Raw genomic sequence first — 16,822 nt, 5'->3', positions numbered from 1 at the left:
GCTCTAGCAGGTCAGACATTTGATGACCTGACTTGATGGAAAGGTGACATCTTATGACGTGCCACGTTGAAAGTCACTGAGCTCTTCAGTACATTATATTGTCAATGTTTGTTTATGGAGATTGCATGGCTGTTTGCTAGATTTGATACACCTGTCAGTGACGGGTGTGGCTGAAATCGCCGAATCCACTAATTTGAAGGACTGTCCACCTACTTTTGGCCAGCAGTGTTATAAAACTTCTTAATGAAATATGTTCTCAGAACTTTAAGTACTTTCAAATAACCTATTATTTTTATTCTCAGAATGTTAATTAAACCTCCCATGAAAACCTTCAGAAAACCATAGTAAAACGTAGTGCATAGTAGAACCTTCTTGCAACCTAAAAATGTTTGTTCGCAGAACAGGCAATATTTTTACTTCCATTCTCAGAATGTTTAAAATTCTTTCCATTTTATGTTCCTTCAACTTCCAAGGAACCAAATGTGCTCGCTGGGTGGTTATTATGCAAAGGAACGGAAATGTTAGATTAGACCTCGAGCAAGGTGTTTTAGTTCAGAACCTCCGTAAATGTATCGATTAAATATAATTGTAAATCAATTCAAGAGTGACCTGAGATTCTCTACAAACATAAACATTACAAACGTAAACACATCTGTGTGTGCCTGTCTGGTAAATGCACGCCATCTCAGGCGAAACTCTTTTCTGGTACACAATCTACAGTCACGCAGGTGAGTCACTCACTCAGGTGTGTGTGAGAGAGGGAGCGAGAGAGAGATTGGAGCTCTCTAAAATATATCAACAATACACATAGTTCTTCTCCCCTCCTCCTTCTAACTTTAGCTTTCTATATGTTTATGCTTGTTTTACATACTCCTGTGTGGCACAAAGGAGCGTGCAATCATAAATCCCTCAATCGCTTCAATGGATTTGAGATTACTCTGAGTTTGAGACGCTAGACCACGCCCCCGTGGGCTGTCCTTCGCGGAGGGATTATATTATAACAGGGCGCGTGTGTCTCCGGAGACAAATCTACTTTCAGCTGCTAAACAGGCACGAGTTTGGGTGCCTCCCGTTCCTCTGTACATCGGAGCTCCTCGGACCGAAACATAGACAGGTGCACTGACTCCACCACTGAAACAGACTCACTGGCTACACCTGCGCCTCTCTAAAGAACAACAACAGACAGACAGATTTTCTTACTTTCTGATTAGGAGAATCGCGCTGTACTGCAACGAACTCTGACAGCTACACACTGACAGGTGAGAGGAGAAGGGGGAAAACAATAAATATAAAAAAATGAAACTTGAAGTGTTCTCCGCAAGCCACTTCGTTCAGAAGCCTATGGAGGTTTGCAGTCACAGTGATGCGGAAGGTAGCGTCCCCTCTCCCCTATCCGGGGACGAGCTGGGCTCAGACGGGGACTGCGTGGCCAACAGCCCGGCACCTGCTACCCCGAGCAGCAGCGATGGCAAGGGAAAGCCCTACACCCGCAGACCCAAGCCGCCCTACTCCTACATCGCACTCATCGCCATGGCCATCCGGGACTCCGGCAGCGGCCGGTTGACTCTGGCCGAGATCAACGACTACTTGATGAAGAAGTTCCCGTTCTTCCGGGGCAGCTACACCGGGTGGAGAAACTCGGTGCGCCACAACCTGTCGCTGAACGACTGTTTCCTCAAAGTGCTCCGGGACCCTTCCAGGCCATGGGGCAAGGACAACTACTGGATGCTGAACCCGCACAGCGAGTACACCTTCGCTGACGGGGTGTTCCGTCGCAGGAGGAAGCGCATCACTAAGGGCCGGTCCGGTGGTTCCAATAAGGACACCGAGACCCCTGACATCCAGACACCAGGCGAGGAGACTCGCATCTCGGCCCCTGCTTCTGTTCCCTCCCGGGAGGAGAGGGTGATGGGAGCCAAGTTCTCCAGCTCTTCCAGCTCCTTCTCCATCGATAGCATCCTCAGCAAGCCCTTCATACGTAGGGAGGACAGAGACCACACCGATAGAGACAGTGCACATGCCAACCCCGGTGCCCACCGGCTCTACTGGCCCGCGGGTTCTCACCACATGCTGCCCTACACACTGGCCTACCCACCGCTACCCGCTGTTATGGCACACGCACATGCACAGCACTCTTACCACCAGGTCAGCACCGGCGCGTCACACATGTTGAACGTGTACAGGTGCAGCCTCGCTGAGCACGCAGAGCACACCAGGGACCCACTCACAGCTCTCCACATGACGTCGCAGGGCCACATGCCAAACTCCGAGGCTGCTTTCTCCCCTGTGAAAATGCACACAGCGCGAGTTGGCAGCTGTCATCCTTTCCAGATAGATTCATTGCTCTCCTAAAGCCAACGTAACAGACGATAATGTAATTATGTATCTTAAATTTGCCATGTGCACTTTCCTATGCGCTCTACGTTTTTCGAATGTCTTAAAAAAGGCATTTCAGTGCATTTAACTGTTTCTGATTATAACAAGTCGTTTAGCGGTGATGAATAACGTAATGTGTTATTGTTGTCATGACTTTATTTCTATCTGGTTACTACTAGGACGAAGCAAATGAGTTGCAATCTGACATGCCTTTCCACTGTGTGTGTGTGTGTGTTACGTGGTTCTTAGGTCATTTCTAATGTAAACGACGGCTACCATGTGCCAACGATTTGAAAAATATAGTAATATGTATGTGTTGATGTAGTTTTGTATGACTTGCTGAAAAATATTGTATTTTAAAATATTTGTTGGATTGTTGATTACTCCATGTAAGGAGGCTGCACAAAAAGAAAGGAAATACACGGCCTGTTTTCCGAAACATTGATTCATGCATGGACAATATTTTTTATGAGAGAAAATAAAAACTCATTGGGGAAAAATTATCGAAGCAAACCAGGAGTATTTAATGTTTTATATTGTTCTTTCCTTAAATTTACCGAAAGGAAAATAAAGCATCATCTATATTTTTCCATTTAGTATAGGCCTACTTGAAATGTGTTTGGAATCAGAGGGCGGAAAAAGTTTGTATGGGTGATCAGAGGAAGATCCGATATCTATCTGCCTGGAACTGGAAAGGCGTAGCGCCTGGCAACACTGGCGCTGTTTTGGCATCCTCACCACTTAAACGAGCATGCTGAAGTACCAGAGGAATGAAGAAAAAGATATACAATCATTTCAGACATCTACCTACTCTGCACGGCAAGGCACAATTAGGAAACAGCAGTGTTAGGCACAGAGAGGGATATACATTCACAGATGTACAATACTTACATTTCATCCCTCTGTCTTCCTCTCTGCCTGCACCGCACGGAACAGCACAGCTAAGGAAGCAACACTGTTAGGCACAAATTACAGCTCGGTTGAGCTATTTCTAAATATTTAAGGGTGGTGAGATCCGTCCCAGAATGGGGAGTGTTGAATTATGTCAAGTTAATCATAGAATCTGACGCTTTACACGGAGGATCATTAACTTTAACTGCAACACACTTCTAGGAAGGTTGTTCCGAGTGAGGGGGTTTGAGTTCAGTTATTACGGACATTTAGCTGAACAATAGTAAATAATGTGTAGTTATAATGTACAGTATCGATTAAGCACAGTGAAAACATACACGTCTCCTCAAGCTCTTCTGTATAGGTTCGAGGATGAAATCTCAGACTTGGGACAAATGCACTCTCTCTAAATGTAAACTTTGGTTTATGCTTAAGGATCAATTGTAGGCCTACCATAGCATGCCACCCAAGCTATGGTGTACTCATTAAACATGATCTGTTCTGTGCGGTTCACACGAGGGTAAGAAACGTGCCTGCGATCTGGGTCTCCAATAAGCATTGTACAAACAAATATAGCTTGTTCAAATATGACATTTGAATTTACTCTGCCTTGTAGCTTGTTCTCGTTTCAAGTCACGCAATTCAAAATTTCATACTGAAATAATAGGCTAATACATACTACTACTAATTATTATTATTATTATTACTATAAAACAGTGCATTTCATGTTTGTTTTTTTAAATCACCAACATTTGAAAAATATATATTAGACCTTTTTCATCCTGCTATAGGCTATGTTGAGGATTTTTTTAAACATATGACAAACATTAAATAAATGTCCTGATTTTCTGAGTAAGATTTACAACAATATATTTAGAATATAAAAAAAGATGTGGGATGAATTGCGACATTTAGCTTACCTGTCCACAACAACGAAGACACAGACCTGCGTATGCTAAACGATAAGCTATACAAATAACTTTTACCAAAACAATGTTTCAAAATGAAATGACCAAAAGAGAGGTTGGACTATTGTAAGGGTTTAATAATGAGAAACAATCATTTTGGCTGGCTACTTCATGCGCCAAGTCTATAAATGATCACAACACACTTCCAATAAAAACGAATTGATTCGACCTTTCGACACCGACAGGGGATATATGGGGGTTATCCATAGAAGCAAGGATGCAGTCCATACGCGAGGTCTCGAGCTGTCCACCGTCCTGAGGGAAACCCTTGACGTCATCACATGTAGTGTTGCCCACATTAATTACGATTCCCGTTACCCTAACAATGTTAGGCCTAATGCTATTGACAAAGTTGTAGACTATCACTAGCAAGTGCTGTATCTAGACAAACATTGTAAAATAGTATACACAGAAAATATCGTGACTAGTACAATATTTTATTGTGGACCAATGAGAAATGAGCCTATAGGCTAATGAGAAAGATCATCTCAAAAATTGCTCAATTGATAAACGATCAAATCTGAAAAGTAAAAGAGCAAATGTGTTGATACATTTGCCATTTTCTATTTGCATTTGACCCTGTCTTTCTTGCGAGGGGTTATCAGTCCCTCGTCGATCTGGGCACAAATAGAACGGAAGACATTCTTGCTTAGGCCCATATATGTTCCTACAAATACAATGCATGTGTACAAATATTTTGACATAAAACATTACCTGTCCGTCCTCCTCAATCATGCACATTGATGCATAGACCTAGGACTATACTATGCTAACAAAAAAAAAAAAAATGTCACTATAGTTTTACTCAGCAGTCTGCAAACTCGATCCTGGGACCCCCCTTGGATGCACGTTTAGTTTTTTCCCCTATCACTACACAGCTGATTCAAATAACCAACTCATCATCAAGCTTTGTTTAGCTGTGTAGTGCTAGGACAAAAACCAAAACGTGCACCCGGCGGTCTAGGTGACAGGTAAGAGGGTTGAGTCCTGTTCCAGGAACAATGCTGCAACCTGCAGGTGAAATCCTGGAACAGCACACCTGTATGTTACGCACTGGCCAGAGCACGAGCACCGACGGCAATAACAGGTGAACGCCACCGTTATGTTTTCATTCTGTAGCCTAGGACTAGCTCTCTCTGGTGTGTGGAACAAGAACCAGTTAAAGATATGGCGTATCCTAATAAACGGATAACATGCCTGAATCTGAGAGCAGTAGATACTGTGCTCCATTCAATCCGTATCGCCGAAGTATCCCGGAAGATCCGCGTTCAAATGTCATTTCCGATTGCGCCGACGTAGCAGTGTTTACCGTAGCAGTCTCCGTCACCGCGGGAACATTGCCTTTAATTGTCAATCGCGATATACAATACGGATCTTCAGCGTTATTGATTGAATAGAAACCTAAATATTATGTCGTTCTGGAGCAGGGTTTAGGCCTGGAGTCCAGGCACAATGTTAGGAAGTTCAAACAGTCAGTCACTCTGCAGGCCGCTGAACCGCGCCTGAGCTTCTGGAGAAAGAACCTGGTACTCTCAGCACAAAAGCCAGAGTTGAGCTGGACAGGAAGCGCGGCTGCTGGGGCGCCTGAAAGAAGACATAAAGACGCACATTGCCCTTAAAATACGCTGGAAATAGCTATTTCAACTATATTTAATCTCTTCAAAATGAGTGAAAAAAATGGTCAGGCAAGATGTAGCCACTTGTCAAAAGAAGTGAGGAGTCAAAGTTAGCTATAGGCCTATGAGAAGGACCAACAACCAGTAGTGCAAAGTACTTCATTAAAAATACTTGAAAGTACTACTTAACTTGTTTTTTGGGGTATCTGTACTTTACTATTTATATTTTTGACAACTTTTACTTTTACTTAATTACATTCCTAAAGAAAATAATGTACTTTTTACTCCATATATTTTCCCTGACACCCAAAAGTTACATTTTGAATGCTTAGCAGGACAGGACATGGTCCAATTCACACACTTATCAAGATAACAACACTCCTCATCCCTACTGCCTCTGATCTGGCGGACTCACTAAACACAAATGAAGCATTTGTAAATTATGTCTGAGTGTTGGACACCTGGCTATCCGTAAATTTAAAAAACAAGAAAATTGTGCCGTCTGGTTTGCTTAATATAATGTTTTTGTTTTTTTATTCACACTTTTACTTTGATACTTAAGTATATTTAAAACCCAAATGCTTTTAGACTTTTACTCAAGTAGTAACTTTTACTTGAGTCATTTTCTATTAAGTAATCTTTACTTTTACTCAAATATGATACCTTACTTCTTTTTCCACCACTGCGAACAACCAGCAGGCCTGTGTTTCTATGGAAAGAGTGTGTCGTTTTATGGCGTATCAAAACAAAAACAAAAAGTCTAGCAATATAAAGCAACATTTTAATTTATGTAATGCACCGCTGCATTCATTTATTATTCAGCAATATCCTACATATTAAATACACATTCATAAACAGAATTCTGAGCCACATTTTTCATGAACTAATATTTGAATGGTATAAGCCTTTGTATAAATAATCAGGGACGTTAAAGCAATATTAGCTGTAATATTATAGTTGACACTTCAATATTTACCAAAGATAAAAACAACAATTTATATTGTTCTAGGCTGGTGTTCTTCAGGCTAAAATGATCAAACTCGGACAAAAATGCCAAAGGATATCCATCACTATTAAAAACCAGAACCCATGTAAATATGTGATATAATTGTTGTTTACTAGATATTTCAAAACAGCTATAATAAGAGCTCCTATACGCGCTTTGCTGTGAACTCGTAAAAGCAGTGGCCAGTCTTCAAAGTGCTCTCGCGCAGAACAAAGTTTCCTCCTAGCCGCGGAGGCATCCTGATCACTGCGGGGGTCATACGTTCTGATGTCGCAGGAAATTCTAAGGCCATTAGGTTCCACAAACTTCTCTGTGTCACGGTGGAAAATGATTTTATCCTCACATCCTTTGTTGTGAAGTGTAAAGGTTATTGTTGATGGCCATTGTTTGAAAATCCTTTATATCTAAGGACTACACATGAAAGGACGGGGGTAATGTTAGACAGACACACAAATAGATGAGGAGCTGATTAGTTTATTACATATTTTATTTTCTTTCGACTTTCTAAAGCTCGACTATCCCAATATAAAATGCCCGTATCATAAAAGCAGAAATGAAATCCCGTAGCTCCAGCTTGAACCTTAAATGATTATATTCTGATACGAGGTTTAGGCCTAGTCTACTGTATACAGTTGTTTACTCTTTCCTTCTAACTGTTTCAATTCAGCGGCATAAAACAAAATAAAGGCTCAGTGTAAAACAAATCCATGTGGTAGAAATGAAATGAGGGAGACTAGGCATACAAACAGAATGGGGTGATGTGATTTCGGTACAAATTAAGATTGATCATCTAAATTTTACGTTATATTAATAATTGTTTGCCTATGACCAATTTTGGACAAATATTGTTTGTAGTCTTTTAGTATTTCTGTATAGCCTAGACCTACTCAACTGTAACAATGAGCTGTTTATTATAAACGTATACAACTACCAAACATATGTCGGCTATTTACAAAGCATATACATACTGAAAAATGACTGAAAACGATTGCATTATTTAACTACTAGGCTATATAAACGAATATTTATCTCAATATGTTTAAAAAATATATAACATTAGGTGGTTGAATTGAAAACGAGGAAGTGTAGGCCCTATCAAATGCAGGCATAACAGAGGTAACCATAAAATATATAACATTAGGTGGTTGAATTGAAAACGAGGAAGTGTAGGCCCTATCAAATGCAGGCATAACAGAGGTAACCATAAAAGTCATCACAGTATAAATATTAAACAATGCAGGCCTGCAATATAGTGTCATATAGTGTCAACCTTGTAACAGGATTAATACACTCTGAATTTGTAGGCCACGTTTCTGAACAAATCCTATTTCTCTCGTTGTTATCATTATTGATCATAGGCCTTTTATCTTTTAAGACTAAATAATTGTATTATGTTGGACAAATCTGTATTATGGTCTGTCTTCATAGGGGAGGAAGCTGTCGACGCCCGCGCTCCTAATTTCGGTTCTCTCTCTAATGAACGCGGGGCCCAGGGGACCGCCTCGAGCCTAGGGCTGTAAACTGACACTGGTGCGCTGTGTGTGGTATCCAAGGCCGGCCGCTCTTGATGGAAAAAGCCTGCTTCCACTCATGTCAAAGTAATTTACTCAGAACCCCCCCCCCCCCCCCGCTCATGCATGCACCCCAGCGAAATACAACCACCTTTCCCCCGGTAGTGACTCTTACGGTTGGGTTCTGAGCGAACTAGGAAAACATGAGATAGGATTTATACTACGAGATTTATGAGCCTACACAGTTTGTTCTATGTGTCGCTTCTACAACACCGCCTTTGCTGGATCGGTAGGCCATCCAACATGAAATTGTTGCATGGCAACACAGAGAAGCAATTTCTATTTTTTTAAGAGGCCTATATATAATTGCCTATACTGTTATACCCTCAGTATTTCATTACAGAAAATGTTTCCGTTATTCAGTATAATGCCACTGAGCAACAGGCAACAACATGCACGAAGAGTGTTGGAGATGGTGCTCTTTGCCTTGTGTGCTGGCGTGTGACGCTGTTGATTGGAATGTCTGGGGACGTTTGATAGATGGCATAATTGCGTGTTTTTGAGATGTCAGAGAGCAGGGGAAAGAGAGAGGGTGGAAGAGGGAGGGGGTGCGAGATAGAGAGAGAGGGGCTTGACTCTGCTGCAGCGACTGGCGGTGGAAGGGGAGGGGGCTGTAGTCGTCACTGATTTCAGGGGGGGTTGGTGATGGGGGGGGTCTTAGAGGAAAGAAAGATTTACGAAATGATAGGTGGTCGCGTTTTGTTTGGCTGAGCGGCCTCGCGCACTAAATTGAGGAGTCTTCGCGTTTCCTCCCCTTTAGGGATTAAGGCGGGCGATGGCCACCCGGTGCGCCGCAGAGCTGCACTCACCGCCACGGTGATACCGAACCGCACCGGAGCCTCTGTGTCGAACTGAACCTCCGCAAAAAGCTGCATTATAGCTAGTCCAGCCCTCACTGCATACTCTGCTCTCATCTCTCTCCCACATTCTGACACTGCGAACTCGCTGCAGATTTTCTGCGTAATAGGAGAGTCCAACAGAACGGAAGATAGTTTTTCCTCTCCAAGCCCTTTTTTGTTGAATTCCGAAGACCAACGGCGTGTGTGATTTGTAGAGGACTTTGAGTAGAAGTGACATTACTTGCTATCACCTTCTTTGAATCATATACGTCCCCTTTTCTTTCTCTAGATCTCTTGCTCAATCTCACTCTCCTCTTTCCCCCATCTCTCTTTCTCATCTTTCCCCCATCTCTCTTTCTCTCTTCACGTCACTGCTCAGCTACGCAGTGCGTCAGCGGAGCAGAGATGACGACCGAGACCTCTCAGCAGCAGCTGGACCAACCGCCTCCCCTGAGATCCAGCCCGGCCTCCGGTGTCCTGCACCCCGCCATGATAAGCCCACAGGCCTCCATGGACAGTTCCTCGACCGGGGCCAAAGGCAAGAAGGCGAGCTCCGGACTGAGGCGACCAGAGAAGCCTCCCTACTCCTACATTGCGCTCATCGTCATGGCGATACAGAGCTCACCCACCAAGAGGCTGACTCTAAGTGAGATCTATCAGTTTCTCCAGGCCCGGTTCCCCTTCTTCAGAGGATCCTACCAGGGCTGGAAGAACTCCGTCCGGCACAACCTTTCCCTAAACGAGTGCTTTATCAAGCTGCCAAAAGGGCTGGGCAGGCCAGGCAAAGGCCACTACTGGACCATCGACCCGGCCAGCGAGTTCATGTTCGAAGAGGGCTCGTTCCGCCGCAGACCCAGGGGCTTCCGGAGAAAATGCCAAGCCCTAAAGCCCATGTATCGGATGATGAACGGGATAGGCTTCGGTACGTCCATTTTGCCGCAGAGCTTTGAGTTTCAGGCGCCCGGGTCTCTGGCGTGTCATAGCAACAGTTACAACTTGGACATGATGACCAACTCCATGGCAGGTGGCTACGACGGGCTTAGCGGCCACCACGTACCTCACATGTCCCCGAGCCCCGGGTCCACGTACATGGCCAGCTGTCCGGTAACGTCCAACGGGGAATACGGTGGACCGGACAGTAGCAGCAGCCCTGTGCCCTCGTCCCCGGCTATGGCCAGTGCGTTGGACGGTCACGGTCATTCTCCATATGCCAGTACCTCCGGACACTGGGCGTCTCCCGGCGGCTCCCCGTACATCAAGCAGCAGCCTCTGGCCTCCAGCAGCCCGGCGTCCTCTGGGCTACACTCTGGTATGTCCCCCTACTCCCTGGAGCAGAGCTACCTCCACCAGAACGCCAGGGACACCGCTGATATCTCAGGTAATAAACGTTGTGTAAATCAAGTCATAACACGTTAATGTCATGCATAATTGCAGGTTGACAATTTACTTGCTCTTTGGACAGTCATGCTGTTTTCTGGAGGCTAAAAACACAATATCTCTACCTGTACATGACCATCTGATCATTTATCACTCCAGTGTTAATCTGCAAAATTGTAATTATTCGCCTACCTCCTTATGCCTTTTGCACACAATGTATATAGACTCCCCCTTTTTTTCTACTGTGTTATTGACTTGTTAATTGTTTACTCCATGTGTAACTCTGTGTTGTCTGTTCACACTGCCATGCTTTATCTTGGCCAGGTCGCAGTTGCAAATGAGAACTTGTTCTCAACCAGCCTACCTGGTTAAATAAAGGTTAAATAAAATAAATAAATAAACTTTACGCAATGCGTAATAGTCTATAAAATTGCTAAGTTTGTATTTGTGAAAATTATAGTTGGCCTACCTTATAGACAATATGCCGAACATCTTATAGACGGTCTTTTAGACAATCTCCTACATGCAGAACCAAATGTAGTCTAGTTGAATGTCATTAACAGTTACAACTTTGATATGTGTGACGCAGATGAATCAAAACTTTGGCAAATAAAATAATTAGACTAATATAAAAGTGAGTTGTTGCGACCTAAATATGTAATGACTTGCATGTGTAATACATCTATAAAACTATGTTGGAGATGCATATGTCTCTTAATGCATTTTCGATGTAATGTTATATTCATATAATTTAATTAAAATGACTGGTTCACGTGGATGCATCTCCTTCACATTGCAGGTTGTGTTATGGCAAAATAGCTTCCCAATGTTATGGGTTAAAATAATTGTATTGTATTTCTGATTATTAGTTTGCAACTATATTCTGTTGTGGAACTGAGGAAACAATTTGAATGACATAGGCCGAAATAATCCTATTTGAGGGACTCAAAGACACAAATATGCATGCATTATTATAAGGACAATTCAGATGAGGTGGGAAATATAAGAGCCACCACAGCTTCTTACAACGGAAATGAACAAAATAGTTGAAAACTGTTCTTGAATATATAGGCTAGGCCTTGGGAAAAAATAATGTATGGGGCTGCGTTCTTGTTTACATAAATGTTTGGATAGGAGCTCGACGCAATGGGCCATAATGAAAACTGTAGCCACATTATACGCATTGCTCCGTAGGCCAGTTGACCACTTGTAATTTAGTTCATGTTCATCTTGCTTAAAATGCTTCTAATTTATCGAGGCTTTAACAAAAGTCCAAGGGATTTCTGAGAGCGGAATTATTCCTTCTAAAGCCTCGGGGGTTACCTAAACAAAGGCTGTGCGAGTCGGACCACACTGAAGAAGAGGATTTAAACAAGCGCATAGGCCTATCCTACCCACAAGAGACTCCAAGCCTTGTTAAACTTTACGCGACTTCTTGTAATTATTTAGAGGATAAGCTGTTATCTGTGCTAGCGGGGTCTTACACGCCTCATGACGACTGTCAATCACGGCGGGTGTGTTGTCTCTGAAAATGGGGCGCAAAGGCTGCAGCGCGAGGCAGGACCATCAGGATAAATGCCTGCAGTCTCGAGGAGAGAAAACACCGCACACTGCGGGTACAGGCGTCACATCTGGAGTCCTTATGAACTTGATGAGGATCACGCTCTCTGTCACTCTCCCGCTTTCCTTCTCCTCACTCTCACTCTGACAGTGTAGCTGTCCTGATATATACATACCTATCTATGACAGGACCTATGTTCTTATTTTACCGATTCAATTATTTGTCTGAAAATAATTTTAGGCCGTAAGGCCTATAATTATGATGAATTAGCACGTGTGATGTTGCTACTGCAGATCTCGAGGATAAACAGTGTAATGTGTCTATATGGCCCTCAGGAGAAATGGACAATCAAGGAGGGAAAACATAAGCACCCTGACCTAATTCATATTTCATACCTCTTTGTGAACGATATGGAGGCCAATTGATGTAGAAAAGCACTGAAACATAACGAGGCTGTTTGATTATTATATGCCTAATAAATCACTCTTACTTCAGTCTAACCAGATCATGTTAAGTTAAAGACTAAACATTTAAGACTAAACATTCTCTAGGTCTAGGTGTACACATACTACAACAGTCACAAATGAGAGGGGCTCACGCAAAATATGTGCACCAACTCAACTAAATTAAACAAACATTAGAGATGCTAGTATTGAGAATGCAGAGATTCAGAAGTCAAGTCATGATAGTGGTTTCCGTTTGGCTGATTTTTTAATTAAAGGAGACTGCTGCTCGAATGTATATTTAGCTCAGCATGAGCAGAGGCTACATCTAGGGTCTATGCATCTAATTTGCACACATCCAAATAACATATTGTATACAGTGAATTCATTGCATGGTTCAATTTGAATAATTCTGAACACATGCAGTTTCTTTGGATTGGTTGTTTTAGTGGCATATTCTCCTGAAATGGAAATACTGCGGAAAAGGGCATTATTTGACCTATTCTCAAAAGGCCAGCAAATCCATGTTTATTCAGCAATTAATAATGTATTACAGGTCAACCTAACATAATATAACATAGCCTAGTAAGATAACAAATTAACAAATGTCCCTACCGTGATCGATTAGGTTTAATCTATAGATTCACTGAGAGTGATTTCTTATTTATTCGCGTGGTGTTATGGGACTACGTCTCTGCATTGTTTACTGGCCAAATTATTGGAATATGTGTCAATTTCAAACCTTAAAATCTATATAAGAAAAATAGGCTACATAATACACTGAATGTAATGCATAAATGTCAGAGTGTTATTATCCTATATTCTGAAAGAAAACTGTTTTTTTTGTTGTTGTTGAAAAGTCAAGCATTTACAATATATAAATATTTCTGAATAATACTAATATTTCTGACTGCTCCTCTATGCCACACACGAGTATGTAAAAACAATTCTATAAACTTAGGAGGAGGGGAGAAAAACTGTATTGTTCATATATTTTGAAGAGCTCCAATCTCTCCATCTCTCTCTCTCTCTCTCCATCTCTCTCTCTCCATCTCTCTCTCTCCCTCTCTCTCTCTCTCTCAGTGGGGATCCCTCGCTACCAAAGCCACTCCTCACCAGTGGTCGACAGGAAGGATTTTGTCCTGAATTTTAACGGCATCTCCTCGTTCCATCCCTCAGCCAGTGGATCGTACTATCATCATCATCACCATCACCACCATCACCAAAGCCTTTGTCAAGACGTCAAACCGTGCGTGATGTGAGCAGGAAATGTAGTGCGCGTAAAGGCCCAAACTGTGCTCTGGAGATGAGAATGAACACAAAATCGAGCAATTTAAACTGATTCTATACATGTCTGGCGACAGTTTAAACCCAAATAAATGGCCTGTCATCTTACTGATGAGATCGAACAATGGGGACAGTAGCCTATTTTTGAGAGTCTGGAAAAACTTCTCGAGTCAGGATATATTTTCAGTGGCCTTCGTCGTCTTGATTGGTCTAAATGAAGGACAGTATATTATGCACTAACTGTTTCTGAAGTGAAGGACCCACTGGGCACAGACGTCAGTTCAACCTCTAATTTTTATTTACATTTGTTTGAGTTGTCAACTATTGTGAACTCAACGGGAAATACCCCCCAAAATCACCATGTCATTGGGTTCAGGTTAAATGTTAGGGGGGGGGAAAGACGAAACCCAATGGGCACAGACGTCAATTCAACGTCTATTCCATGTTGGTTCAACTTAATTTCATTGAAATGATGTGGAAACAACGTTGATTCAACCAGTGCGTGCTCAGTGGGAATGCCCTTATGTTGATGACTTTTTGCCAATCCAATGGGGTTTCCACGTTGATTCGACGTCATCACATAGATTTTTTTGTTGTTGGTTGAAATGATGTGGAAACAACGTTCAACCCGTTTTTGCCCAGTGGGAAAGCACAAACGCTTATGACAATGAAACCACTTTGCCTTATTCTGTTCTCTATTGGCCAACGTTTTCTTCTTCAAAAGAAGTTTCAAAACGATTTTAATTATGTGTTTGCTGTCATTACTTGTGCAAACAAATAGACTATATTTTATGTAACTAGGCCTCTGTTCTGATCTATAAAAGTACATGCACATACACAAAGCTTTTTATAACAAAAATTGCAACAAATTTGCACTTATTGTATACCATTTTTGAGATTAGCTTAATTTTCCTCGTTGTAAAGTGTTTCAATAAAGCTGATATATTTTCCGCTATACCTGCCTGCTTGTCTCTCAGAAATATAGCATGCTAATTATAGGCTAATCATTGGAATTTACTATTATTATAGACCTATTATCTTTGTTGATAATTTATGGAGATTGTGATACATAATAGATTTGAGTCGGTGTAAATTTGATTATTTGGAATTCACAGGCATACTTTTAATAACCAAATTCAACGTCTTTTTTTGTATGATAACACTTTGTAACGTAAAAAACGTGCTTAAAGAATGTGAAGCAAAGGCAAATCAAAAGCGTGGATTCTAGGTAAATTCGAAAACAATCCCATTTAATAACTAGATATAAATGTTGTGGAAAACGAATGATCCTTTGAAGAGAAGCATTGTTTACTTTGACCCACGGGGATAATTATGTAAGGATTTTTATCTGATGGTATAGTAAGAATGGGGGGAAATACATAAGGCGACGGCTACACAACTCGCTGCATGTCTTTATCGTAGACAGTGAGTTGCATTATCAATATTTACCCATAGACTTCGTGAGATCAAAGGCAGCTGGTGTTTAATACAATCTAATGTACTTTTTCCGAATACTTGGTGAGTGTTAAGTAGAGTAGAACTAGGTAATTTCTATTTACGTAGGCTTACAACAGTTTAGATTGTTTACAAACTCGACTGACGACGTTGGCGATTTAGGAATTGCCATGTTTTGTGTTGTCTCATTGCGCCATCTACAGCCTGGGCCAGCCTGCCTGGTTCGACAACGGAAAGCCTTCCGCGTCACCAGACCTCTACCCCCCGGCCTCGTAGCAGATTTTTCAGGATTGCAATTTTTTTAAGAACTTGTAAACAAACGAGCTGCAGAGGGCCACATTTATGGAGATGTGACCGCACAGTGTTTTTAGAACTGCAGTAAACAGAACACACGTATAGAGTAAGAAACTGGGATTTTGGAGAAAAACAGATTAGAGAGAGACAGAGGGGCAGAGAGAGAGAGAGGGGGGGGGGGGGGGAGCGGGGAAAAATGCCCGAATCATTCTCACAAAGATGCACGGTGGAGAAATCTCCCCGCCATTTCCAGGTTGCTATAATTCTAATAGTTCGCCTAATTTCAGTTTATATGATAAAACAAGCAAGTATAGTGTAGAGAATCATTGTACCATCTAAACCACTGTGAAATATATTGTCAATAACCAAACATATTGTATTTTCAGCTCTTTGAAGCTGATGTACAAAACTGAAAGTAAAATAAGCAAAAACAAAACTTGAAAATGGGAAGCATGGAAATAGTGCACATAGAACAGATATACTGCCTCTTAGACTTGCTTTCAATGAGAATGATATATCTATAACTCACCCTTTCTATATGAATTTTTTAGGGTCACCAGAAAAGTTACACATTGCAGCTTTAAGTGGATAAATTATTTGAGTTTTCTGTTTGTGTACAAATATATCAACATCAACGAAAACAATACAATAGCAGCAGATTTGGGATGTTCATTCTGTCTATGTCTCTGTCTTTCTCTCTCTCACTGGTCTGTGTGGTCTCTGTGATAGTTACAATTCATGTTGAAAACTGCAAAGAGAAACACTCATGCACGCACGTACACGCGTACACACACACACACACACACACACACACACACACACACACACACACACACACACACACACACACACACACACACACACACACACACACACACACACACACACACACACACACACACACACACACACACACACACACACACACACACCTCATCACAGTTCATTCATCAGCTCCAAAAATATACCTTTTTCGGTTGGATATATTATGATGGGTTTGGTTTCTCCACTGCTGATTGACATGTAGGCCTACTTTTAAGGTGGAAGACTGAAATAAATGGACTATGGCTCCATCTAGTGGCCATCCTACCAGCTTGAGATCAAATCATCAAATCAAATTGTATTCATTCCATGCTTA

General features: G+C 41.9%; 2 protein-coding genes across 2 annotated transcripts; both read left to right on the top strand.

The window, feature by feature from the left end:
* The first annotated feature begins 1,010 nt into the window (after positions 1-1,010).
* On the top strand, positions 1,011-2,879 carry LOC135513106 (forkhead box protein Q1-like). The gene has a single exon (XM_064935819.1). The coding sequence runs from the start codon at positions 1,297-1,299 to the stop codon at positions 2,350-2,352; it is 1,056 nt and encodes a 351-aa protein (XP_064791891.1). The 5' UTR covers positions 1,011-1,296; the 3' UTR covers positions 2,353-2,879.
* A 6,619-nt stretch (positions 2,880-9,498) lies between these two features.
* Positions 9,499-14,890, top strand: LOC135513110 (forkhead box protein F2-like). The gene is made up of 2 exons (XM_064935827.1): positions 9,499-10,645; positions 13,732-14,890. The coding sequence occupies exons 1-2, from the start codon at positions 9,673-9,675 to the stop codon at positions 13,908-13,910; spliced, it is 1,152 nt and encodes a 383-aa protein (XP_064791899.1). The 5' UTR covers positions 9,499-9,672; the 3' UTR covers positions 13,911-14,890.
* Positions 14,891-16,822: the final 1,932 nt, after the last annotated feature.

Source organism: Oncorhynchus masou, chromosome 24 (assembly GCF_036934945.1).
Source record: "Oncorhynchus masou masou isolate Uvic2021 chromosome 24, UVic_Omas_1.1, whole genome shotgun sequence".
Taxonomy (NCBI): Eukaryota; Metazoa; Chordata; class Actinopteri; order Salmoniformes; family Salmonidae; genus Oncorhynchus; species Oncorhynchus masou.
The sequence above is the reverse complement of the archived record's forward strand: the minus strand, read 5'-3'. Positions and strand labels throughout refer to the sequence as shown.

What these genes read in the sequence shown, in the direction of transcription:
- LOC135513110 (XM_064935827.1), top strand. Translation starts at nt 9,673, where the DNA reads ATGACGACCGAGACCTCTCAGCAGCAGCTGGACCAACCGCCTCCCCTG. An exon ending in GGACACCGCTGATATCTCAG is followed by an intron (nt 10,646 to 13,731) that starts GTAATAAACGTT and finishes TCTCTCTCTCAG; the next exon opens with TGGGGATCCCTCGCTACCAA.
- LOC135513106 (XM_064935819.1), top strand. Translation starts at nt 1,297, where the DNA reads ATGAAACTTGAAGTGTTCTCCGCAAGCCACTTCGTTCAGAAGCCTATG.